At 44.7% G+C, this 27,967-nt stretch overlaps 1 protein-coding gene across 2 annotated transcripts; it reads right to left on the bottom strand.

Annotated features, from left to right (window-relative positions):
* MXD1 (MAX dimerization protein 1) lies at positions 1-27,939 on the bottom strand. Of its 2 annotated transcripts, XR_008958350.1 has the most exons (7): positions 26,501-26,834; positions 25,673-25,772; positions 20,835-20,864; positions 6,653-6,767; positions 4,943-5,102; positions 4,416-4,685; positions 1-3,031 (listed from the first exon to the last, which is right to left on the bottom strand). XR_008958350.1 is itself a non-coding variant. In XM_026483862.4 (6 exons), exons 1-6 carry the CDS (start codon positions 26,571-26,573, stop codon positions 4,501-4,503), a joined length of 663 nt encoding a protein of 220 aa, XP_026339647.1. In that variant the 5' UTR covers positions 26,574-27,939; the 3' UTR covers positions 1-4,500. The 2 variants fall into 2 exon arrangements, 1 of the variants encoding a protein (XP_026339647.1); XM_026483862.4 differs by having other exon boundaries at positions 1-4,685; positions 26,501-27,939.
* Positions 27,940-27,967: the final 28 nt, after the last annotated feature.

Raw genomic sequence — 27,967 nt, 5'->3', positions numbered from 1 at the left:
TTTAATAATGAAATAATTTATTTGTTAACGGTGGAACAATACAGAAGTTTACATATACACAGCAAAGATTCTCTAAAACACGTAGTAGTTCTAAAAATGCATGTGCTAGCTGCAGTAAAAAGCACCATTCTCTAGATCTTGACACAGGATTTACAGTGGCTTCATATTTACATAAAGAAATAAACATCTGGAAACAGAATTCCATACTCTCCCATCTGCTGCTCCCCTGTTCAGGCTGTGTTTACCACTAGGGAGGTGGCCCCAACATTGACAGTTCACAGCAACATTCCCGGAGCACCAATTCTAGGGACAAGCGTCAAGGCAAGTTTGGTTCTCGGGTAAAAGCTAAAATGAAGAATGCCCCATCAACGTACCACCCCCATCGAGTAAGAAATCAAAATTAAAAATTTGGATAAACCTTAGAATTGGGTGTCTTACTAATTCTCATTTTATGATTTTGAGAGAAGACAAAGGTACTCAATTTCTTCAGCCATTCACTAGCTGACTCTAGCAGTGCCAGGCAGTTATTTCTTCTTTCAGAAGAATATAAGCAAATCATCCACGTAGCAAATATTAATGAAGAAATCATGATAAACCGCACACTGCACACACACACACACACACACACACACACACACACACACACACACCCCCCTCCCCGTCCCCAGACAGCTTTGAGAACAAAACATCCCCTAGTCACAGAGAGCTGAATGAGAAAAGCCACCCCATCTGAAAGGGTCTTCGGGTCATCTTCTCCCAGAAATTTGAAAACTCAGTAGCCAGCTACGGAAGCATACTGCATCCAAGACTTAGACACAGGAGAAAAAACAAAACCCAGATTGACCTGCAGGAAATCGCCTTGCAGCCGTTGACTTCCTGGGGTTCAACACACAGGGCAGGTAAAGGAGGAAGGCAAAGAAGCTTGGGGAACAAGTAAAGACAGATTCAGGAATAGATTATAAAGCACAATGAAAGTGGTATTCTTGCCGATACAGTATGGTATAAAAACCTAAACAATGTGTTTGTATATACTTTTCAAAAATAAGTTTTCTCTTTAAAGGATGGGGCAGAGGCAAGAAGAAAAAAGTCCATAACACCCACTCGCGACCCCCCAAGACCCCGCTAGCGCAGTTACTTTGAGCATCGCCATCCTACCTAGTTGACACTTTCTTTTCCCCCCACCCCAGGATCTGCTCTTGGCCACTTCAGGGACGGATCAGAGAGGCCCGCAGGAAACCCAGGTAAGGACCCTCTGTTTCTTTTGAGAAAAAGTGGAGGTTAAAGGAAAATGCTTCCCTTAGAAGAAAGCCATTCCAGTGGCCGAAGGCCGGGTCAGGGCCCTACCGCAGTGCTCAATTTTGAATGAACCCTGAAATCGAGTCTGGGGCAGACTGGGAGAGGAATTTAGGTCCTGCTCAAAAAAGTGATTCAAAGAGCGTCACCAACTAGCGTTAGGTCTGCGACTAGACACAGGAGTCAGCGTCACTAGCAGCACCTGGAAGAATTCAAGATCTCTGCTCAGCAGCAGCAAACCCTGCACACAACCCCCTGGGGGCTTCGCCTGCTGTTCTAAGCCAACAGGCGGGGAAAGCTAGGCTTTCTGGGCTGTTCACAGAAGCACACCGATGTATTTTCTCACTGCATGAAATTGGACTACATACTCTTATTTTCCCATCTGCATTGCAATGGTATCCGTGAGAGTATAGATTTCTTGTTTTTTAAAATCAATTTGACATAAAAATATGCATGTGCCTATATTTACACACATCTATAGTTACGTACAATTGTCAAAGTCTTAAAGGCTGGGGTTTCTAGCTTTGCCCCTCCCCACCCCCCCAACAACCCTCATAGAAAGGTTTTTCATTTTGCTTAAAAAAACCCAAAACAACCAAACAGACTCGAGAGCTCTGAACAGTCACGCTGGTGGATCAGTGAATGCGACGACAGGTTGGCAGGTCAGGGCTGCTGGGGAGCCGTGGGGGGAAGGGGAGTAGCTGCCTCGGGCTGAGTTTGCTGGTCCTGAAGGTTACAGTTTTGGTTAGAGAGAGGCCTAGCTAGCTTGCTGAGTGGTCCACCTCGAGCTTTGAAAAGTAAGGTCTAACCCTGGTGTCAGTTTATCACAAGTGCATTAAAAATATATCAATTTCCACATTTATATATGCAATCAATCAAATTGAAAAGGACCAGACAAACAGTGCAAAGATCAAATAATGACTGTTTTATACTGGGACAGTACATTTCATATTTCAACGAAAAGACAAAAATGCAGTTTAACTTAAACACAGAAAATAACGGCATCTCTCAGATGCCTTATTTCTAAATCGAACAAATACACAAATTCTGTTCCCTTCCCTCCCCCAATGCAAGCCCACAAGTTTTGCCCAAAGTCTTGAGTTTTCGATGCCTTGAGGCATCCAGCATCTTGGACTTGTGAGGCGCTTGAACGTAGCAATTAAAACGCTTGAGAGGTCTAGCGAATGGCATTCGAAAGGGACCTCAAAGTGCAGATATATCTTTTCAAACATGTTACAGGCTGAGCTGGCTCTTTGAACACTGTCACTCTGCTTAAATTCAGGAAGCAGGCTTTAAAAATGCAAAAGGCATACAGTTGTAGTTCAGTGCAAATCTTCAGCTGGTCATTGGAAAAGATTCCAACAATTTAAAAAAAAATCCTTTGTCACCTGCCCCCCCCCCCCCCAAAGCTGAAATGCAGGAAAAAATAGAACAAAACAAAAACAAGTACAGATGACTTTGGAATCATTTAGGAATCGACTACTTCCAATTTAAAAAATTTAATACATTAGAAAATCATTAAAATGAAAAAACAAAAGTAATCTTGCTTTGTTTAGACCGCTCTTCGGGTATAGAAGGAGCTTCCGCGTGGAGCGCGTTTGAACTTTGAGTCGCGTGGAAGGTGGAGGCGCTGGAGGTGGGGCGAGGCTGGGGGGCCAGAGACCGCAGGCGGCGGGAGCTTGGGGCGGCCGCCCGCCCGCCGCTGCTTCAGCCGTGGAGCCCTTAGGTTGCAGTGCGTCTGTGGATTTTAGGAATGTTCTCGTCACTTTGTGACACACACTCTGTTTCAGCGTCACAGGTTTTACAAATGGTTCAAATTCAATGAAAAAGATTTGCCAGAGGCTGAAAACCTCGGCCTCAAAAATATGAATGCAAAAATATTATGGGGAATGAACCAATTTTGTAGATACCTACATACAAAGTTTCTAGAACATCTATAAAAGCACAAAGTCATAAGAATTTTTTCCATTACATTAGTTTATATAAAATGAATAAATAGTATTTATAGATTTAATGTGTCTTATGTACATATACATGTGCTCTGTTTTAGCTTAAATAAAAATGCTACAAAGTGGGAGACCACTTAGGGAGAAATCATAACCAAAAAGAAAGATCAGCCTTTTAAACTAGCTACCCAGAAGCCTCCATAAAGAAGTTTCTGGGTGTATCCAAAACTAAGGAGAGGAATTCTAATAACACTGTACCATCCCCTCCCGTTCACGGGCAACAGAGTAGAAATGCGGACTTTTCCTTTCACTGATGGACACTAGCTCAGCTAGCGCCAGAGCTCAGTTATTGCTGAGAGTTAAATAGGAAAATAGATTAGAATTGGACCAAATGTCACTTATTTGGGGGTGAAAAAAAAGGCATAATCACTCTGTGTTAAGTGGGAAATGGAGATCTCGTTTATCTCTGAGGTAGGAAAAAAAAATGTTCCAGAGACAAGTAGCATAACAAACTCTGAGGGAGAAAACGTGCCTTGGGAGAGCAGTACACAGCGCGGCCCCAAGAACATCGCGCACAAAGAGACTGTACCGTCTTGTTGGTGAGAACAAACTGCTGGAACTTGTATGAGCTGTGCGACCCCAAAGACATGCTATCACGGCGTCCACTTGCAAGTGAGAAATACTGCTCCACTCCACACGCGGGTTGGGGGTTAGCACGGGGGGGTGTGAAGGGTGTGTTTTCTGGAGGTATTCCTGACTCCTCACTGGGAGGTGAGGTCCACGGTGAAGTGCTCTTAAATGCCGCTTTCAAAGCTTACTTTGGAGTTCTGAGATCGGGATCTCAGCTTTAAAAGTCTGTTTTCCTTCAGTTTCCTAAGCACAGGACACATTTGGACATTTCTGCTAGGTGACTAACATAGCCAGAAAACTTTAAGAAACGTTGGCTAGACTACCCGGGGACAGTAAATAAGAGGGGAAATTGCTGAGCTGTGAAAGTTGCTTATTCGGTCTAAGAATTCTTGGGTGCTTCAAATTGATTGGAATGTACAGTCTGGCAGACGAATTTGTGTGGAGAGAAAGAAGCTAGTGGATGCGATCAGAAACCCACAATCCTAAGCACTTCCTGCAAAACGGTTACAGAGCTGACTCTGGTAAAGGCGGTACACGGAAGCTTACGTGCAAGGGGACTGTGGCGGTCCGACACTACCCAATCCGAGCGGCCGGCAGAGCCCTCCGGAGGCAGCCGCGGCGACCCACGCTCTCAGAGGCCCAGACACGTCTTGTGATTGTCCTGGAGCCTTATCCTCTTCCTGCTGGAGCTGGAGTAGCCCTCGTCGCTGCCCAGGCTCTGCGTGCTCCCCCGCTCGTCCGAGTCGCTCACGCTGCTGCTCCAGTCCAGGTCGCCCGGGAGATAGTCTGTGCTTTCGACGTCCACGTCGATCTCTTCTGTGGGGAGACGAGGGACACGGGTGAAGGCGGGCTTCGGGACGCCGGGGCGGGACATCCCAGCCCGCCCCGGCTGGCCCTGCTCTGGGCCTGGTGCCCTCGTGCCAAAAGGAAAAAGGGACTCGGTACTGGAGGTCCCCTGCCTCGACGTCGCTAGCCCTCGGGCCGGGGCTCCGTTCCTCCCCTGCGCTGCCTCCGGGGACACACGCGTACCCCGCCCCCCGCCCCCAGACAGACCCAGGCCGGGCGGCGCTCACCCCTGTCGGAGTCCGAGCGCTCCGAGGAGACGGTGGAGCCGATGCTGTCCATCCGTATCCTCTCGAGGCCCAGCTTCTCCAGCTGCCGCTTCAGGTGCCGCTGCTCTCGCTGAAGCTGGTCTATTTGGTGAATGGCTTTTCTGTCACAATCTTCAAGTTTCTACAAGTCAAAGGGGTAGTTGTTGGAGCCCGCAGGCTGATTTCAAAACTGGCAAGGACGCTGCATCTTGCCCTCGAGCCGCGAAATAGGCTGGGTTTCCTGAGAAGCCATGTGGTGTCCCTGGGGTTCTGGGGGTGAGCGTGGCCCCTCTAACGCCGCGGAAGAGCCAGCAGCCCCCCCTTGTCTGTGGTGACACCCTGAACACTGCTCTCTGCACTAGAGCCCGGGGAGGGACGGGAGCGGGAACACCGCCATGCAGGAGGAGGGCTAGTCAGCGACATGTTCTAATTATACCAACACTTGAGTTATTCCAAATCTCAGTTAACTTCTGTTTGGTAGCAGGAAACAGTCTTTTGAAGTCCTGATTCCAAATTGTCCAACATAAGAGCTTAAACGCATTTCCGAAGACCACTGTTTTTATAAATCTGTTTAACTGTGGTTATGTTGCTCTAACCAGAGGTTCTTTTTCCTTCCAGAATTGTCATGTATGCAGGCCACCAACCATAATTAAAGAGACAGTTGTCCAACAATGACTAAAGGATTATAAAAACATGCTAAACAGGGAGTTTTGGCTGTGGCTCTCAGGAGTCCGAATGCCACTCCACTCCCTCCCCTTCTGCTGTTCAAGCTACGTGCCACCTGCAGACTCTGTTTCAGATCCTCTGCGAGGTGCTGGGGATACAAGGTGAGCATAAAGACCTCGTCCCCTCCTCCGACAACGGAGACAACCAGTCACACAAACCATGGTCAGATGACAACTGTGATAAGTGCTGAGAGAGAGATCCAGTAATAACTCCACCTGTGGCAGGAAGGACGTAAGCAGGTCAGGAAAGGTTTCCCTGCACTAGTGATACCTGTGTTGAGATCTGAAGGATGACAAGAAGTTAACTAGGTGAAGAAGGGAGGGGAAAGCATACCAAACAGGGGGAACAGCACGTACAAAGGCCCTGGGGTAAGAGAGCATGACAAGTGCAAGGGGCTGAAAGGGCATGGGGCACAAAATGCTGCTGTCCAGGCAGGTGAGGGCCAGGTCATGCAGCCTGGGGCAGGCCTGCTGACAGTCTGTCCTGAGCCACTGAAGAATTTTAAACAGGGTGACATGTTGACTTGAGCTTTGGAAGGATTATTCTTGGGAAGCACAGAGCTTAGGTCAGAGGCAGCCAGAGGAATACAGGGAGGCCTCCGAGGAGTTCACCGCAGTAACTGCTGGCGGGGTGAAATGGGAGTTGGCCTGTGAAATGTTTAGGTCTTGGAGAGGACTTAGATACATATGGCTACAGAGCAAGGGCTAGCAAGGATGACCCTGAGTTTCTGGCTTAATCAAATGGACAACTGGAGGGCCCTTTACCTTCTGCTACACAGGGGTGAGAAATACTCAGTGGGGCTCTGGACATGTTGGGTTTGGGACGCCCAGGATCATCTATGAGGCAGGTTGGAGGGTTCTCCAGAGAAAAGGGCTGTCCTGGAGATACGCATTTGTTATCCCTCATCAACAGACAAACCCTTACTGGACAGGTAAAGCTAAAGAGGAATCCCAAGGATATACTTACCTTTATGTGCAATTTGGCTTTTGTCAATAAACTCAACGTAGTGTGTCGGTTCGATTCGGGCCCAAGCGGAACCAGCCCCTTCAGCTTCTCCAGGCACAAGCGAAGATGGGCCCGCCTACACAAACAAGGCCACAGTAGCATTGAGAATGTCACAGTGGGCCAGAAGGCACTCTGGAAGAACACATTCTAAAGGCGTAGGAAGTTGCCCAGGCCCAGTAATGGCAAATGCCACCAAAGACCTCTGGCCAAATAAACATCTTTGGAAATTGGACAACTCTGGTGAAAGCCATGGAGAAGCCAAAACTGGGGTTTTCTCAAGTATCTTTATAATACAGGTGTTAGGGCAGGGACTACTACTATTAGGCATATTTATCAGGTTAGCTCCAGGTTTCTGGGTTATAATGTGACCTGACAGAACATGCCAGGATTTGAATCCTTTCAACCCATACTTCTCTTCCCATTCGCGGACTACGAGAACTAGAGCACTGCCGTATATAGTCTGTACACGTGTGAATGACGTGTATGGTTATTCATTATAGCTTGCTTTAGCAAAGACCAAAACCACCCAAGTCACCAACAACAGGGAGCTGGTTAAATAAATTATCACGTATTTATGCAGTGGAATACTACGCAGCTATGAAAAGAACCAGAATGTGCTCTGTTTACTACTAGGTAAGAACTCTCGGATCTCTTGCTGTTCATTTCACAATATATGAAACCATGCCATCATGCCATCTTTGGACAAAACAGGAAAATTGTTTTCTTATATGGACATAAAATCTTGAACAGTAAGAAACTACTAACAACGGCAAGGAGAGAGAAATCAGGGCATAGGCAGAGATAAGGAAAGGGAGTGAATTTTTACTGAATAATTTATATCTTTTGGTTTTTCAACTGCTATTTAAAAAGTACATTTTTTTTTAAATAAAGAAAAAGCAAATCCTCAGCATTGCTACCCTGCACAGGCGTGCAAAACAGCTGGAGATAACCACATGCGGGCCTTGGAGGGGGCACAGAGGCGCAAGGGAGAAAGACCCGAGGAAGCAGAAGCCACAGGGAGTCACTCGAGAACCTTTAGTCACAGACTGACCAGAGTCCCTAAAGTTTTGGAAATTAACAGTTCATCTCTTTGTGCTTTATTCGAGAACCTAGCAGATCCCATAAATGGGAGAAGCAGCCAAATTCAGAGTTTTTGCCTCAGCCCACCATGTCCTTAAAGCCTTCGCAGGCCATTCCAACCCACAGCAACTCCTCCACTTTCTGAGTCCTCACTGGTTTATACTAGTCAATGGGAAGTTCAGTGTTCTGCCTGGACTGTTTGGTATTTGCTACCTAACCACTCATTCACGGCAAACTCCTCAGAAAGTTAGACTGCCACTTAAGCACTGCTGAGTTACTACAGTGCCTCCCCCTCCCACCTCCTCAATAAATGTCTGCTGAGGGGCGCCTGGGTGGCACAGCGGTTAAAGCGTCTGCCTTCGGCTCAGGGCGCGATCCCGGCGTTACGGGATCGAGCCCCACATCAGGCTCCTCCGCTATGAGCCTGCTTCTTCCTCTCCCACTCCCCCTGCTTGTGTTCCCTCTCTCGCTGGCTGTCTCTGTCGAATAAATAAAATCTTAAAAATAAATATAAATAAATAAATAAATAAATAAATGTCTGCTGAGTGGGTTATGTGACCCTTCAACTAGACAGTAAGCTTCTGGAGGACACAGGCCATCTCTACTCCACCTCCACACCTTCAACAGTGCTTAGGCTCCTAGGGTTTTAGACACATGCCCCCAACCCTCACACAACCACCTGGAGCAGAGTTCCTGGGAGCCTGGGAGGCCATTCTCCAGCTGAAATGGGAGCCAACCTTAAAGCTTAATTTGCCCTCCCCTCCCCTTACAATTTTTGACGGTATTAGCAAAAGTTGGGACTAAAAGATGAAAACCGCTTCAGAAAGCTCCAAGAGGTCCACATGTATGATAGTGACCAAGGAAGTCCATTCACACCCTTCATATCAAGACACTGGGATGTTCCCCCCAAGGCAGATCTAACAAGCCGGGCATAAGACCTCCTTCCGAGCCCCCTGCCTCATCTGCTTCCAAGCTTCCTTCCTTGTCTAGCTCTTGAAGGAGCTGTCCTAGACTCTCCGAGGGCCCTCTAAGCCTTGACAGACTTGAGTACAGCATTCACTCTTGAGCTAGGAAGATTTAACGGTACAAAAATGCCTTACTCTTTGACAAGACTTCCACTTGCCCTGAAACCCTGTCTATTGGAATGGCCACAAGCAAAGGCTCCCATAGAGGTTTGCTCCTCCCATCACCACAGGAGGGAAAAGAAAAGCAGAACCTGTGTGTAAAATGTACCTGTTCACCTTGGATAATAATACTCAAGAAGAGTCATGAAAATAGATGTTAGAAACACCGTAAGTATAGTCACTTATATAGTTATCCAAATTATTTCTCCCAAAGTTTATACACAAATTGTCAAGTCAGGGAAAAAAGTTCAAAAATTAGATATAGACATTTTTCAGCTTACTTGTTATCTGCAAAGACTGCATGATTCAGAACAGTGTCCTATTAGTCATTTTATGATGTGGGTTTATCTACAAATATGAGTATGTAAATTTTTGAGGAAGTTTGTCTACTGATAAAAATATAATAAAGTCATCTTTCCATGCATCGTCATTTCTAGTTACACAGGGAGTCTAGCCCAGAAAGTATAATTCTCACTACCCAAATGTGGGTTTTTCCAAAGAACACTTCCAGTTGTGAAACTAGAAATAAGCCATTTGACTAATTCAAGCTAAGGATAATACATGTTCATTCAGTGTTTTTTTGGCCTGGTTCTATGAAAATAAGACCAGAGCTTTTTCTGGATTTTTGTCGCGATCCAAAGCCAAGTTCTGTCTTTGGTAGTGCCTGCCTTGGCCTCCTCCAGCACCTCACTGCTCCAGCCCAACGGCTGCCCTGCCCCACCCACCTGCCGGCAGACATCCCCAGGCTGGTACCTGGGCCAAGCACAGGGGAGGGGTGAGGTCTGTGGAGCAGCCTCAGTTCTATCATGTAATAGTGAAATTCAACTCCTGAACCAGATAAACAAGCACACGGACCCCTCTGGAAACCACCCCCCCGAGGCTCCTCAACCCTGAGACACACACATGCACACTGCCGCCTGGGATCTGGGATCCCTCAGCCAGCCTTGAGAGCACCCACGAAGCGCGAGACCCAGAGCAAGTAAGACAGGCACCTGTCTCAGCTCCTCCTCCCCAGTCCTGACTACTCCCCTGCCCAGGGCTCTGGTCCTCAAGGCCGGGATCAGTGTCCTGTTTTGAACTAGATCTAACTCCCCCTCCTTGGGGAACCAGCAGAGGTTCTGCCACGTGTACTTAACAGGAGGCCACTCAATACCCCAGTCTGATCCTTACTTAGACCTCCTCCCATCCCATCTTCTTCAGCCAGTCCTCCTTCTGTTGCCAAGAGCTGCCTCCCTGCTCCCCACCCCCGCAGAAGAGGGTTGTGCCAAGTCCTGGCTGCCTCCTGCTCCCAGCTGCCTCTTCTGTTTGCTCTGATCCAACTGCTTTGTACCTGGGTCATGAACTTTGACAAACTTTGTGTGCTGACTCCTCAGAAATAGCGCTTTAATTATTCTGAATGGACAGATACACCTTTGGTCTACTGTAGCATAAAGAGACCAATCTTTGATCTGAGCTATAATCAGTAATGCTCAGAATCAAGTGTGCCCTATAACCAGGGATAACTAAATTAGATACAAACTATAGCTTTTCTTCAGTAAGGTTTTGAAAAGGATCTCAAATTTTACTTTTGTTTTTAGTTCAATAGTCTGAATCTGTCCATTACCACACAACCAAAATGTTGGCACAGTATGTGAGAGCAAAGGTTTGGGACCCTGGCTTTGCCACCTACTTCCTGTGTGACCTTGAGCCAATCACTTGACTCCACGTGGCATCAGCTTCCTCAGCAGGAGACAGGAACACCACCTCAGAGGGCCTGTGTATTAACTGGGACAAGGTACGGAAGCCCCTGGCCAGGGTCTGACTGGAGTGCTCTGTATATGGCAGCAGTTATTCTTTCCATTCTAGCTTCTTCTGTAGACCGGTAATTACCGGGAACAAACAGATTCGTAGAGCACTATAATATTCCTTTGAAAATCAACAGGAAACTCAAAGTGTCTCACTAGGTAGATAGAGGCTATCTGATAAAAATCCAATTCTTCCTTAAAGAAAACAGTGATCTTTTGTCATTAAAAAAATTTAATGGAAAATGTAACCTATTTTCCATGGCAATACAGATCTTGCTTATGCTTAAGGTATCATTTTTTACATTAAAAAAAATCAGCAAGGACAGTGAAGGAGACCATCAATGAATCTAAAAGGCAACCTATTGAATGGGAGAAGATATCTGCAAATGCCATATCCAATAAAGGGCTAGTACCCAAAATATATAAAGAACTGATACAGCTCAACACCCAAAAATAAAATCCAATTAAAAATGGTCAGAAGACATGAACAGACATTTCTCCAAATAAGACATACAGCCAGCCAACAGACACATGAAAAGATACTCAACATCACTCACCATCAGGGAAATGCAGATCAAAACCACAATGAGAGATCACCACACACCTGTCAGAATGGCTAAAATAAAAAAACACAAGTGGGGGCGAGGATGTGGAGAAAAAGGAACCCTCTTACATTGTTGGTGGGAATGCAAACTGGTACAGCCACAATGGAAAACAGTCTGGAGGTTCCTCGGAAAGTTAAAAATAGAACTACCCTATGATCCAGTAATCGCACTACTAGAGCAAAACAACTAAACACTAATTCAAAGGGATACATGCACCCCTGTGTTTATAAGCAGATTTACAACAGCTGAAGTATGGAAGCAGCTCAAGTGTCCGTGGATAGATGGATGGATAAAGAAGATGTGGTATAAATATATACCCAACATAGTATTACTCAGCCGTAAGAATGAAATCTTGCCATTTGCAACGACATGGATGGAGCTAGAGAGTATAATGCTAAACGAAGTCAGTCAGGGAAAGACAAATACCATATGACTTCACTCACATGTGGAATTTAAGAAACAAAACAAATGAGCAAAGGGGAAAAAAGAAAAAAAGAGGCAAACCAAGAACCAGTCTCTTAACTATAGAGAACAAACCCATGGTTACCAGACGGGAGGTGGGTGGGGGGATTAAGGAGGGCACTTGGGACGCACACTGGGCAATATGTGAAGTGTGGCATCACTATACTGTACACGTGAAGCTAATATTACACTATATTAACTATACTGGGATTAAAAAAATTCAAAAACTTAACAAGGATCTTGTAAAGCTAATGCACGCAAAAGACAAGACTCCTTCTTGGCCACACATCACGGAGAGTCTTGGCTAGAAGGGAGCCCAAGGCTGAGAGGGAAGCATCTGAAGGGCACCCGATCCTCCCTGCCCCGGCTGCACTGCCACAGCCCCAGGAAAAGCCAGGGGCACATACTGACCTTGGAAGTCCAAGCACAGCTCTGGATGTGCTCTCTATATCCAAAGCACCTAAAATCTCTCTCCAACAGCAAGAAGGAAAGCATATTTGGGAATAAACTTAAGACGGCTTAGGAAGGATCTCTAGGAAGGAAACTAGAAAACTTTGCTGAGAGACAGAAGAAAATCTGAGCAAATGGGAAAAAGTAGCACCTTCCTAGATGTGAAACCTAAAAGCAAAGATGCCAGTGTTATCCAAGTTTGTCTACAAATTTAACATAATTCCAGGATAAAAATCCCAAGTGTTCTTCTTAATGCTGGGAAATTAGTCCAAACTCCACGTAGAAGAGTACATGTATACGGGATTGCCAGATTTTTGAAAAAGAAGAATGAGGAATGTGCTATACCAGATAAAAAATTGTATTATAAAGCTTTAATTAAAAAACTATCCACTAATACAGGAATGGGCAGACAAATCAAGTGAACAGAGTAAAAAATTCCCAGAAACAGACTGAAGAATAGGTACGAATTTAATATACAGCAGAGACAACACTGAAATCTAAGATTTAGCTATAAAATATATTTTGATACCACACCGTCCTGTTGTTAGTTTTCCTTAAGTCGTGTCAGTCATGAATTATGGAAAACTAAGCATCCAAGTGAAAGGAAGTCATCGATGGAGTCTCCGGGCTGCCTGAGGCACCCCTCCTCCTCCCGGAGCGTTGGCACTGACGAAGGCCCCTGGGCTGGCCGGCGCTCTCCTCAGCCTGAATGCTGCTCTTCTTGTTTCTGCCTCCGGACTTAAGCTCCCTCTAGTCTATCCGTGTCTCTCTCCCTCTCAGGCCGGCAGACTTGCCAATTGGGGCATAAACTGGGAAGCAAGACTACAGGTAGACTGTGCCATCTGTAGACAGTGCTCCTGAATTTGCTAGGTTCCCCCAAAAGGTCTTCCTGACTTGAACGTGGTCACGAGTGGGAACGGTATCCAATCAAGCGTGTGTGAGGAGGCACTGCTGTCAGAGATTACTTTTTAACTGAAGGTGTAACTGAACACCCTCCTTTCACAAGAAAGTGTAGGACACAAAGAAGAATGAGAAGGTCAGAGCAGAGTGTACAGGATGGCAGCCAGTGAAGGGGGCAGATAAGTAATTAAGCTCACAGGTGGAAATGTGGAAACATACACTTGGGTCTTCCAGTCACTTCCTCCGCCTGCCTCTCCGAGGAGGATTACTGTGCACTGCTACTTTCACAGGCGCTAGGATACCATGCTGAGCACCATCAAGTCCCTGCCTTGGAGCTTAATATTCAGTTAGAGATCAAACATAAATTATTGCAGAATTATTGATCTGAGCTACCTTCAGACTATGACAGTTGGCAGCTCTCACTGAAAGTTCTAGAACAGGCTCCCCTTTGCCCTCTACCAAACCTATTCCTTCTTTTCCCTCACCCATATCTTGTTTGACTTAAAAGGTTGTGAAGCTTTCATAGACCATCAGAATCTGTTTTTTCCCTTTCCAAACAGATCACATTCATTTCTTCATTCATTCACACACAGCACACTTCCTATGTATCCAACTTTCATTACCAAGTAATGGGAAAGACCAAGACTTTTATTTCGTGTTAACCCACTGGAGCCTAGAAATAATATATCTGCAGATGCTGACCTGAGAGTAGAATGTGGCATCTTGGCAATCCATGTCCCTTCTCTTTGAGAAAAGCCCCACCTAACAAACAAGGCACACAAGACCTTGCTGAGTACTACTTTTCATTAAAACTGGGCTTCAGATTCTTCACCAAAGAGGAAAAAAGCAAACAATAAACAATAGCCTATTTAACTCTGAAGTTTCACCATCTTACTTCCTAGCTTTGTGTGGGCACAGACTTAGCCAATTAAATAGCTTCATAGATTCTACGGATAATTGGAGGTTTAATAAAACTTTCAGATATGTCACGTATGAGCTGTATAGTGAGAAAAACAGGTTTAGCACAGAGTAAGAAGCAACAAATCATCTCACAGGGTCAAAAATTACTCCCTAAAAGTGATTACAGGTCACAAGAGATACTTCCTCCAGATTTGGGTTTGAGGAAAGAGCCTTACCAGGTTAAGCAAAAGGTCCAGGTGAAGACTACAAGTCATGCTTTGAGGGAAAAAAAATACTCTCCTCCTTTCCCTAATCTCTTCACAAATAACTGCCAGATGCATCATTATTACCCACTTAACTGGAACCTTGGAAAGTTCCGAAGATTTTTGATAATTGTGATAATAATCTTTATAAAAGATCCAGACGTAGTTCTATACGCTAGCTGCACGGGAACAGGCCACTCCATGAACAAGGCAGAAATAGCATTTCACGGTGGCTACATTTTGAAGTTATAAGATCACTTCTCTATGAATGAAATGAATGAAATACATAGTATATTCATTAATATTTCCTTTCTAGAGCCCAATTTAAAAAAATGCACACAATCCATGGGATGGTTGGTGCCTGCCAGCTTTCCCGCCTTTGACTATTAAGGTCTATGATGAAGTCAGGCAGTGCCCCCACTGCTCCAGCAGTGACTGGAATTTGGCTTTGTCTTTTCTCCCAGTTTTTCCAAGGGCAGATGCCATCTATCCAAGAGGTACAGTCCAAGACAGACAGATTCTGGTGGTACACATCTGCGTGTTCCTCCACACCATCCACGTAGGCCAGATTTGCACACTGATAGCTGCATCCCTTCTTCGTAAGAACCGGTCATGCCCTCAGCCCCATGTGGCAACAAAGCAATGCAGATTTGTTACAACACCCGACAGTGAAGTCTGAATGTGGTCAAGAAAGTTCAGAAACAGTAAGAGTGGTGCAACGTCTACCACAACTCGGGCCCAATGCAAAAGTTACACCCCTACCCTCTTCCGACAGAAGGAGCTTGGCCACTTGAAACGCCAAAATAACGAAAGAGACCTGCAATGAATTAGAATATCCTGCCAGAAGAGACCTGACTGCAGTGGTTTCTCGTACCAGACCAGATGCCTCTGAAATACTGTTAGACCAAATGAAAATAACAGCTTAGATCAGGCTGCTGAGTCCTCCCCACAGAGCACGCACAAAAATCTTTTGTCAGGGGGTCAGAAGACTCTATCAGAGGTAATCTCTCTAGACCAGCTGCCTAATTCCAGCAAGGCCTGCATATGTACCATTCCAGAAAAATGAGTGTCTATTATTAAAGAAGATGCCAGAGCCTTCTTTTGGAAAAAAAAAAAAAAAAGTCCATTCTAGCACCTGACTCCTGACCCCCGCCCCCCCAGCTGCAGCTTATATGCATTCACTCAGCCTCCACTGGCTGAAGGGCATTCACACCAGAGGAATTCCCAGCTAAGAGAAGGAAGACAGGAGAATGATCAACAAAGCCATATAATAACAAGATTAAAAAAATTTCCTATACTCCGAGAAGAATTAATTACAATGGGAATACAACAGTGATTTAAAAATATATAAATACAGGAATACCTTTTAAAAGAAATATGCAAGATGTACAGGGAACACTATAGAACTTCAGAGAAAGAAAACTGATCTGAATGAAGTCACAGACCAAATCCTGGAGGGAAAGAGCTAATACATGGACATGAACTTTTAACGGCTAATTTATACTGAAATTATTAAATTTTCATTTTGAAAATCCCAAAAGGATTTGGAGGCTGGGGAGATGGATTGACTATACAAGTCATAGAGAAAAATAAACTAGTGAAAATAGCTAACAACATGGTAAAATTAAAAAAGAAGGGAGGAATAGGATTTGCTTTACCAGATCTTGAAGTGCATGATAAAACCTCAAAGACTGACACAGTGTTCACTGGCGCAGGAAGAGCAGCGCAGATGATCAGTGGAACAGAAGAACCAGTCTAGAAACAGACTTAGCCATGAACAAGAATTTAAAATACAGTAGAGGCAGCAAGTTCAAACAGTGAGAGAAAATGGATTCTAGTAAAGGAAATGATAAACTGGACAATAATAGGATACTCAAAGGGGCAATCTCTTTCATACAGATCTTTCATATTATATAATCTTTTCAAAATAAGGAAAAAAACCCAAAACACCCAAGTAGAAAACTGGGCAGAGGTTATTAACAGGCAATACAAACACACAAAGATAAAATTATTTGTGCTAATAATGTAAGAAATGCAAATTAAAACAAGTTGTTGGTTTTGTTTTTTAGGTATCAAATTCATAAAGGTCTTAAATTATAATATCACCTTGTGAAGGTACATGGAAAATACAGCCTATAACCTGCCTGGTGGGCAATCCAGCAGTCAATATCGAAAACTGTAACCATGTGTATATCATTATTTCCACAACTATAAATTTACCCTAAGGATAGAATTACGGTGTTGGACAGAGATTTATCTACAAGGTAGTTTAAGGAAGTATTGGTTTTTGTGTGTTTGTGTGTGTGTGTGTGTGTGTGTGTACAAAGATTTTATTTGAGAGAGAGAGAGTGAGAGAACAAGTAGGAGGAGGGGCAGAGGGAGAAGCAGATTCCCCGCCAAGCAGGGAGCCCAACGTGGGACTTGACCCTAGGACCCCGGGATCATGACATGAGCCAAAGGCAGATGCTTAGGTGACTGAGCCACCCAGGTGCCCCAGAAGTATTGTTTATGTTAGCCAAATACTGGGAAGAACCTAAAACGGGACTGGTTATGTGAGTTACGGTACATCCATAGGAGGTAATACTGGGCATTCACTAAAAGTAACGTTAGAAAAGGAGACTTAAGGACACTGGAAAATATTCATAATGTAGCTTGAAAAGATGATAGAAATCATTTACTAGGTGATCCCATGTTGATTTTAAAAAAGCATGCACAAAGGTCTAGATGGATATAGAACTTCGCAGGAATGTTAGCAGCTGTTACTGCTGCAAGAACTGTAACAGGTGATTTTTATATTTCTTGTGCTTTTTGGAACTTCCCATTTTCTACACTAAACTATATTTTTAAGTTAACAACTGTGGAGATACACTTCAAAGTTCCACTGCTGTCCTCTGGCAGCTAGAATTATGGATGATTTAAATTGTTTTCAGAAAGACTGTCTAGATTTCTCAAAATTTTCTGTAAGATTGTTATTTATTTATTTATTTAAAAGATTTTTATTTGAGAGAGAGATTACAAAGGGAGTGGGAGAAGCAGACTTGTCCCTGAGCAGAGAGCCTGATGCATGCAGGGCTGGATCCCAGGACCCTGGGATCATGACCTGAGCTGAAGGCAGATGCTTAACCGAATGAGCCACCCAGGCGCCCCTATAAGATTAGTTTTAAAAAGAAAAACCACACACTCACTTAAAGTGTTTCCTTAGGAGGCTAGACCCACAAAAACTAGTTACAGTTCAGAGAAGCACAGGCTGAGTGATAGACGCAATCTATACTGATAAACTGAACCCTCTACCCCAGGGGCTTGGGCTTCATCGGGCTCTGTATTTCCAGCACCTAGGACACAGCATCTTCAGTACTCCATTAATGCCCAATCTAGAGAATGGAAGATACAAGCCTTCTAGAATGGTGGAGGTGGGGTATTTTCCTACCAGCACCAAGGATATCAAAGTGGTAGTGTTGAGTATATAGTCCTCAGAGCGGAGTCCTGATGAACACCAATTACTCAGAATCTCTAAAGTTCCACAGAAAAGGTTTCTGTTTAAAAATGTAACCCAAGTATAATCAACTCTGCAATATCAAAGAGGAAAGCAAATTCCCATTGTTAGAAGTTCTTTTCCTAAGTTTTTGTTTTGTTATTTAAGAGCCATGTCCATCTTTTTATGTGATGTTTTAATGTAAAAAATGGCTAAAATATATATGCACTTAGCAAAGCGGGATTCTTTTATAGGAATCAACTACTAAAACCAGGAGACTACAAGAGCAGCTGTTCAACTGGCTTCAAAACCCGAAGATTCTTTTTTTTTTTTTTTTTAAAGATTTTATTTATTTATTCGACAGAGATAGAGACAGCCAGCGAGAGAGGGAACACAGTCAGGGGGAGTGGGAGAGGAAGAAGCAGGCTCATAGCGGAGGAGCCTGATGTGGGGCTCGATCCCACAACGCTGGGATCACGCCCTGAGCCAAAGGCAGACGCTTAACCGCTGTGCCACCCAGGCGCCCCTACAAAACCCGAAGATTCTTAAGCATCTACACTCATAACGGGAGAAGAGCCGGACAACTTTAAGTTCCTCCCCTGGACTGCAGCAACCAATGTTTGGTTAAATTAAGAAATTTAAGTCTTTACTTCCTTCTTTTCTGTTCACATGCTCTGGACTAGAGAAAGAATTATCAAGAGCTTAAAAGACCAAATTCCGAAAAAGAAAGAATAAGGAAACTAGATAACTCTTCAGCAAGCAAAAGTTGACTGGTCACATGGAAGCAGTCTGAATTAAAAGCAGCTTGCCCAGTGGGGACTCCAAATCCAGTTTTCTAGATTCTTTGCCTCCATAGCCTCTCATGTATACCTCAATCTGAGGACACAGTGTACTCACTGAAGCTGTCTCTGCATCTTTCCCATTAGACAAACCACATTTCTCTAGGATGGGGACCATGCTGATTTAATACCCCCAGTGTGAACTCATGTAATACCTAGTACTGAGCACAAGTTCTTGAGACACTGTAGGCAAAACAACAACAACCCACCCCTGAACTGCTAAAAGGTAAAACTGGCACTGTGTGGCATTCTTGCAGAGGTAAGAGGCATAAAGTAGTAAGTACAAGAGCCCTTACCTGAAGAGGTAAAAAAAAATTTTTTTTTAAAGATTTTATTTATTTATTTGACAAAGAGAGAGACAGCCAGCGAGAGAGGAAACACAAGCAGGGGGAGTGGGAGAGGAAGAAGCAGGCTCATAGCAGAAGAGCCTGATGTGGGGCTCGATCCCACAACGCCGGGATCACGCTCTGAGCCGAAGGCAGACGCTTAACCGCTGTGCCACCCAGGCGCCCCAGAAGAGGTAAAATTTTTATAAGAAAAATGAGTGCCTAATGGAATAAAAAAAATAAATGCCTAAGTAAGGTGGGGGAGGAGAACTAGAAGACTTTTCAGCAGAAAGAGTTTACCCAGTTCACCCCAAAGGCAGAAAGTTGAGAAAGAACCTAAAGATGAGAAAGAGAGGCCGCATCTATCTTTCCGCCTTAAAAGACACTTTTGAGTTCCCAATTCATGATAAGTAAATCCCTAAAGCATAAAGGAAGCTCTGACTTCAAACACAGTCACAATCACAGAGAAATTAAAAGGGAAGAAGGGGGACGGGGGGAAGCCCGTGTGCCACGAGGCCCTAGCACACATACAAGTCCTTGGCGGAGTCACGCTAATGCTCGCCCCGTTCCAACATTCTCCTTCCTAGTAAGTCGGTCTGCCCTTTCACCGCGAACCGTGTCATTCAGATCCCGACTTTCAGAGTCAGACGCCCTCTTCAAAGAAGGTTTGCGTGAAATGCCCATATGGATTTACAGAGCCATCATTACACATCATCGTCTGGTTCGTGCAGGGCACCGAGAAAGCCGCTCAGTCTGAATGGGTAGCCTGTACTTCACGCTGATGGGAGCTCAGAGCCCAGAATGAAGCTCGTTCAGTGGTTCTCAGCCCTGGCCGCCCATGAGAATCACCTGGGGAGCTTTTAAAAAACTACCAGGCAGAGTCTCAACCCAAACCAATTAAATCAGAATTGCTAGGGGTGAGGTATGGGCATTGGTTTCGTTCCTTTTTTTTTTTTAAGCTCCGCAAGGAATTACTATTAATTTTTCCCCCAGCATGGTGAAAGCAAGTGGTTATGTTTTTTAAAAAAGTCTTTATTAGAGATAAAAGATTTACTTTAAAATACTCCATAGAGAGGGGTAGTTTTGATTATACAAGACTGACAAAATGTTGATAATTGTTGAAGCTGGGTAATGGACACACAGGACTTGATTACACTGTTCATTCTCATATACTTGAAGATTTCTGTAAGTTATTTTATAAAATTGGCAGAAATAAAATTTGTTACAAAGGTGGGTAATTTAATACAAAAATATTTTTAAAAAACATCAAAATAAAAACTTCGCAAGTGACTCTAACGTACAACCCGAGTCCAGAACCACTAGGCTACATCGTTGAAGGAGGAGCAAGCTGGATTTAGAAAATAAAGATTTAAGCAAACAGCAAGAGGCAATCCAGGTGAGAGAGATCAACTCAGGCTCAGCCAGATGGATCCCAGGGAGGGTGGCAGGCCTCCTCTAGTGAATCACTGTCTCTAATTTGTGCTATGCATATATTTGCCTGAATTTTGAGAATCTTTATTCACAAGTAAACTGTAAATACACACACATATGTATATGTATTTATATATATCTGGGTGTGTACATGATTTAAGACAGAACCACCAATTATATTCAGTTGCATGTAATTTAAAAAAAAAAAAAACACTATTTGTGGAAACACTGCTCATGACCTAAAATGCTTTGGCCTGTGAGACAGTCACCCAGAAAGGCACTCCTGCAGGAGGAGCAGGTTGGAGTGAGGGGTGAGGGTGCGCTCTCTGGAACCTGCGAGCCCTCCATCTACCTAAGTGATTTAGGGGCAGTGCTGCTTCGACGGCCTGAGGAAACTCTGACATCAAGTGCTACTTGTGGAAGAACCAAGAAAAGCATCCAAGTCTCCAAGACCAGAGGATACATCAAAAAAAGACCCCCATCCCATTCCCCAAATCCCCCACTCACCTATTCTTCTCCATCTCATTGTGAGTTGATCTGAAAGAGGGAACAATACGAAAAGAGTAAGATTCTTCTTGTCTTAAAGGACTACTTCAACACCATGCAATTATTTAACTTCTTTTTCTCCAAAGTTGGTAGAAGAGAAAACAGAAAGGGAGGAAAAACTCAGTGGGCTGCTAAAGAAATGAGTTCCTTTGAGGAGTTAGATAAATGTAAATATGTAAAAGAGAGTTCAAGGAGAAGTGACAAACTTAAGAGGCATGCAATCCCTAGTGGAAATGCAATCCATTTTAAGAAAGGAAATAAAAGGGGTCTATTTATACGAAGAGAAAAACAGCTGCGCCATGTGACGTGAGTTCGGGTGATAGAATACTGACGCTTTCTTCAGGCTGAGGGTAGAAGAGTGGAGGTGGCACCCCCTCCTAGTCCTGCAGTTTTTTCTAGGTGTAGTAGATATGCCAAAATTTTATGCTAAGTTGCTTAACAATAGGATACAATTTTAAGTGGATAAAAATAATTCTTCTTCCCTCAATCTTTCTACTCCCTGACGTAATTATTTGATCATGTACGACCTCCTGAAAAACACCACTGGTCAACAGCAACCAAATGAGTCCAGGAAGGGGCTTCTAAGACTTAGCTCAACATAAAGACGATACAGACTGGTTAATGCCAGTTAGGATGAAATGGGAAGTCTAGCTTTGCCACTGACTGGTACTGTAGAAGAAATAAAATTCTTTACCATCTTGTCCTTGGTTAACCCCTCTGTAAAATGGGAGTAAAAATAATTGCCAATTATCTACTGAACACACGTAGATCAATGAGGTAGCAACTGTAAAAGTGATTAGAGAGCCTTGGAGGAAAGCTGTGGTGGATGTGAAATCCTATTATTAAAGTGTTTATAGCTGACCTTGAATATAAGGCCTGGTCTAAGAATTTATGGACAGGTTTCCACCAAAGTCACACGAAGTCGGTCAATATGGTCACTACAGTGTCTTCCCCACACAACTCCTCCCTAATTATAAACTTGAGGAACCTCCCAGCATTATAAAGGAGCTGAATCTTGACCTTTCTTAATGGAAATTCTCTGGAATCTAACCAGTTCAGGAGGTAACTCCCTGGCTCAGGCCAGAACCTTCCTGGGCCTATAGAGAAATTCTCACAGTAATCATGGAGAAACAGGACCTCCGCGAACGCTCTGCCGCTCATTTATCTCAGAGGGGCAACCACCACCACGTTCGTTCATAACAGAGAAGGGCGGTGAGGGCGTGTGGGGGGGGGGGGTGGAGACTTGGAATGAGAAATTTCCAATCCAGCAATAAAATTTCTCTTCCACAAGGCTCTTGGGACACCAATTTTTATTAACGAGGAGAACCAAGAAAATAATGACAGTATTTTAAGTTTTAGAATATTTGTTTTCTAGGTAAAGGACCTCAAAATTGGTTACCTTAAAAGCTTTACATTGATTCACTTGGTTTTCCCTCAGCCTCCTTCACTTACATTTTTCTGAAGGTTTACTTCCTGCAATGGCCGGCAGGCTATCACAGTTAACAAGAGGCAGGCCTGCACTACAAACCTTTGGCTTTAAAGCACGTGGCATTTTAGTTTTAACACGGAATAACAAGTTCAAAGTCTGACAGGTTTTTTAAATGGATGAAAGTATATGATAGCAGCTGGTCAGTATTTCCCTGTTTAACTGTAGGCAAGGACCATCCCAGGAAGGTGGTGGAGGAAAGAAGGTGGATGTTTGAAAAGAACATAATCTCGGGCTAGAGAAAATAGCACACAGGGCACTCTTATCAAAAATTTCTGGATTCTTTGAAGATACATACAAGAAAAATTCTGAATCCCCAAGATAAATTTCTTAAGAAATTCCGTAGGAAGGACAACTCCTTCCAGACTTTGAATAGTTTTGGAAACTACAGATCTTATTTGATTACTTAAGAGTACTGAACACATTGTGATTTTTACAAGGGGACGCACGTCTAATTGCTAAAGCATTACTGAAGTGCATTTGGGTGACTGAAACTGAGTTTGTCTTTAATGAAAATAAGCCTTTTCAATAACGGTCAGAGGCTGCTTGCCAACTCTGTTAATGGGTAAACATTTATATTTTTAATTAAAGCATTATAAGAATACATAGATACCTGTGTCAAAATTATTTTCCATGTGGTTACTGAAAAGATTTGATAACTCTGGAATCGCTGGTAAAGGTCAAATGTCACCATTAAAAAAATATATTCTAACAAGGGGCGCCTGGGTGGCTTAGTCAATTAAGCTTCTGACTCTTGATCTCAGTTCAGGTCTTGATCTCAGGGTCATGAGTTCAAGCCCCACACTGAGCTCCATGCTGGGCATGGAACCTACTTAAAAAAGAATATATGTATACATATTTTCACAAAAAAAGATAACTAAGCCAAATTACAGAGTGTATGAAAATGGGAAACGTTCTTAGGTTCAAAAAGATTCTCTAGTCAGCTCAGCTATATAGCCACTGTTGTATAAAAGAGCTAGGTGGCAGGTCCTGAACTTCCTCTTTCACGAGTGCCAAAGCCTGCTCTACAATTTAACAAAATATACCTTTAAAAACTCTGAATTTCAGTTCTAAATAATTAGTAACTGATTTCAAAAATCAGTAGGAAAGAAAAAAAAGATTCCACCTCCCTGTATTCCAGTAGTTCTCTGGATGATTCTGAAACAATCAGTATTCACAATTTCATTTGTTTTTGTTTTTTAAACAACTAGAGAAACTGGATTAAGATCTGCATTTTTAGTCCCCAATAAGTTGGATATGTGGCTAAATCTTTTTTTTTTTTTAATGTCCAGGGAAAAGTAGCCCCCTGACTCTACAAGAAAAGAGCACAGCATTTCAACCTGAATTAACAAGAATAAACTATCATTCAGTGGTTATGTAAACCAGCAGTAATCTCTCCATCGCCCTTACCTCAGTTCAAAATCCTGACCATACATGGCCTTGAAGAGAAGTCTAATTCAAATTAAGGGGGTCAAACTGCATTCTCTGGGGCGATGTCTCAGTGCTCAGGTAAGGGTCATTCCAAATCGGGCATGAAGGAAGTGATCACATTTAAACAAAACAACCTGCTCTTGCTTCATGTTTGCTTGGTGTCATCTCCAGGTTTAATCATGGTCTCTCAGAGATCCTTGCACCACTAATTCACTATTAGTCAAGAATATGGGAAACTGTGATAGCCTCTGGTCTGTAACCATGGAAAGCAAACCAAGCCCATTAACAGAAGAAAGCTCTTCCAAAACTCAGAAGTTGCAGCGATTTTTTCCATAACGACACTGGATATTAAAGAGAAAGAATCTGTTTCTTGGCTTGCAGTTCTCAACTATCATTATTTTTCTTTCCTAATCACCTTTGGGGACCAGCCTACTTCTCTTTCAACATCCCTTTCTCTTCCTCTCCCCACCACTGAACCTCCTTCAACTTTCCTGTGAAACTTAGGGAAAAATAAAGTGCTAAGGATTAAGCCTTGACTAGTAAGGTGGACAATTCCTCCCAAATCATGAATGGGCAAGAATGAATGGGCAAGAATAAAAGCAACAAACGGACTACCTTTTTCAGGAAAAATAAACCAAAAGGCTTCAAAGTTCTTCCAACCAAAATGCAACACAACTATAAATTGTTTATACCACTGCATAATACAAGTCAGTACTGACATTCTTCTTACGGGCCCTTAATACCCACACACAGATCTATTAGCTACCACCTTCAGGTAATGTGAAAGATGGGAGGGAAAGAAAAACCCACGGGGTAGTTAATTACCAGGTTCATCCCTCACGTGCCTTCTTATTCAAGAGCTCAGCACATGTGTGCTGCTCACATCCTGTGGTTCTACTAACGCTAAGTAACAATGGGATGAATCAAGGACAGAAGCAGCAGCAAGAACAAGTGAGTTTTAGGTTTAAGTGGGACCTCCTGGCTTTTAGTGGTCTGTGTTATGCCACAGAGGCTAACCAAATGTAGTTACTTGCAGGGAGGAATAAGGATTCTAAGTCAGTGAAGAAAATGTGAATGACTTTAGTCTACTGGAATGAAAGGTGTAAGTAAATAGACCTAACAGATTTCCTAGCTAACTTTTATTTTAAGGGCAAAGAAGGGGAAAAGGGGGTGTAGCATTGATAGAGTACTCAGAAGTACCAGGATCTATACTCAGGGTTTTAATGTGATTTCACTGACCATTAACCATACACTTCCCAGTGAAATTCACAGATTTTAAGAACTATAAGGCTAACAAAAGGCTTGTGGCATACTAATATTTTAATATTAATCCTCCATCATCAAAAAAGCAGGTTTTAACCTTGATCATTCCTCTTTGCCATTATAAATAGATGTAACAGATTATGAGACAAATCACTGCATTTCATTTACATGTGAAATATGAAATCCTACCACCTATGCTAAATCAGACTTTAACATGTTAATAAAATCTTCACTATGAAAAGCAAAAGAAATGGATAATGTCCAGCATTTTCAATTACAAAAATCTGCCTTGAATCTGCAACTTCTGAAGGCAACATATTGTCATTGTTACTAATCTCACTGGAAGTTTCCACAGATTTTTGTTCCAAAAGGGAAGAAAAGCAAAATTAAGTTAAAAAGTTCATAAAGAAATGTAAACCATTTCCATTTCTCTTTTCTGTCCCCTCAACCCAAACAGAAGGGCTGCTTCCTCCAATGGCTTAAGACCATGTGTGCCTTACTGAATCATGATTGCTACTTAATGTATTTACTGGGTTATAATCACAACAGGCAACTTCCATTCTGCAGTTTGTATCATCTGCAGTATAATCTAAAAAAAAAGAAATATTTACCAAATTACCTGCTACTGCTGTTATTCTTCTTGGATTTGTTCCTCCGTTTTAAGGCATCTCTGTCCTTGTTATTGTATGGTAACATGGAGGCATAACCATGTTCAGCTTCTAGAAAACCGAAGGATCCAGTTAATGAATGAGCCTAGAACATTCAATACTCTCTCCCCTCCACAGTATTTCCTTCTTAAATTTTATTTTTCATTAAAAGAATATCGTGTTAAACAAACGATGCAAGGTGGAATTCTTAGAACAATGATTGTTTTTTTAAATTGTGTGAATACCCTCAGTTCGGAGCAGGTGTAAGGAGCATTCCAGCTGCTCATTGTTGAGAAAGACACAGCAAGTCGCTAAGCTCATGGAGCTTGGGTTCCCCATTGGCAACGTCCAGCAGGTTGGCGTGCTTTAAGTGGAACCAGCCTCGGGCGACGGTCCGGGGCAAACACCCGGCACCCAGAGGGAGGGGAAGGGGGGGCTCGGGGAATCGCTGCTCCTCCAGCTGGGCCCACTTGGGGGCCGGTCGGGACCAGCCCGGGTGAGGTAAGCCAAGGGCCTGGCCGGGGGGGACCCCGAGCACCCCACTCGCTCTGCGGTGGGGGACGGCGCTCGGGACTCCGGGGGGCAGAGGCCCCTTTTCCACCCTCATTCATTGCCTTTGGGGCAGCGGCGGCCTTCCTTCGGACCGCGCGTGGGGAGAGCTGGAGGGGTTGGGAGCGCTCGCGGTCGCGCTCTCTGAGCCTCCAACCACCCCCAGAGCGGCTGGGCGCCCCTACGCCGCGGCCCGGCTCCTCAGAACCCCTGGCCTCGGCTCGGGACGGACTCCTCCCGTCCCCGTGCACCTCTCTCCCGCCGCTCCAGGTAGTCAGCCGCCTCCAGCAGCATCTGGATGTTCATCCGAACCGCCGCCGCCATTCTGCACCGGGGGCCGGAGCCGCGGGACCAACCCCCACTGCCCACGGGCTCGCCGCCGCCGCCGGACACCCGCACCCTGCTGTGGACCCCGCAGAGCAGGGTTGGGAGAGCCTCTCTGGCGACCACGCTCGCCGGAAGCGGGAGGGGGGTCCGGTGAGCTGGGCACCGCCGACACCGTGACAGAACCCGAAGAAGAGCAGCAGCCGCCACCGCCGCGGAGTGTTTATCTCCGACTCACCATCCCCCCGCCCCCAGGCCCTTCTCTTGACAGGCCCGCTTCGGCTGCGTTCCTCATTGGGCACCCTAAAGAATGCCCCACCCCTGGCCTTGTCCGATTGGGGAAAAGCGTTATGTCCCCGCCCCCTAGAGTCCGCTCCTGTCTCTGGTTGGTCACGCTTGACAAGGCCCGGGCTCCACCCCCTCTTTCCAATTGGCGACAGGATTCGCAACTCCGCCTCGTGCTCCTTCCCTGTTTTCCATTGGTTCTATACCGACAACCCCCTTTTGCTTTGTTAGTATTGGCCCAGAGCTATAGAAAGCGAGCCACTTTGCCTATCTCCCATTGGTGCAGCCGGCTGAAACCTCCCAGCTACGATGACGTCACCTTCCTCCGGGCCCAGCGAGCCCTGAGTGGCTGGTGATCAGCGGCACCGCTACTCCTCCCCTGATCTGGCATTGGCTGGGAGGGCTGACCAGGGCGCCGGCGCTGATTCATCGGCCGCCGCGGAGCTCGGTTCCATCCCGCACATCCCGACCCCGCCTCGGACCTGTTGCCTGGACCTGTCCCCGGGGAAAAGTTCCGAGGGCCTGCCGGGTATCCCTCGAGTGGAAGGCTGACACCGCGCGTCGCCTGGGCGCTCTGTCCCGCTCGGGTACCGGGCCGGAGCCCTTGGTCTGGCGGCCACGGTCCCAGAGGTTCCAGGCTTTCCGGGACCTGGGCGCCTGTGGGCCCCGCCGCAAATCCGCCTGAAGGGAGAGCAGTGCCGGCAACCTGGTGGGCCCGGGGCTCTCGCGGGCGCCACGTGGCTGTGGGGCTTGAAGGAAAAAGCTTGGCTCGCGTTGAACGCTCGCCGCCCAGCGTTTTTTCTCTCTCAAAGCGGTGGAATCGGGAGGCTGTTTACAGAACTGCGCGTCTCTAAAGGCACTCCCCACACCTACCCCAAGTGCAGGTATACTCACTCCCTCACGCGAGGGGGTGCTTTAAAAGCTCAAAAAATGACTGCACCTACAGAATGGCGTTGAATCCTCAGATTCTTTGACCTAAATCTCGTTCAGGGTCTTTCCTTCCCTTTTAATTCTAGATGAAAACATTAAAAAAAAATTATTCCTCTGTTCAAGTCTATAAATGGTGTTTGTGTGGGGGGTGGTACCAATATAAAATATATAGAACTAAA

Source organism: Ursus arctos, unplaced genomic scaffold (genome assembly GCF_023065955.2).
Source record: "Ursus arctos isolate Adak ecotype North America unplaced genomic scaffold, UrsArc2.0 scaffold_8, whole genome shotgun sequence".
Classification (NCBI taxonomy): Eukaryota; Metazoa; Chordata; class Mammalia; order Carnivora; family Ursidae; genus Ursus; species Ursus arctos.
Note: the sequence above shows the minus strand (reverse complement) of the source record. Positions and strands in the feature narration are given on the sequence as shown.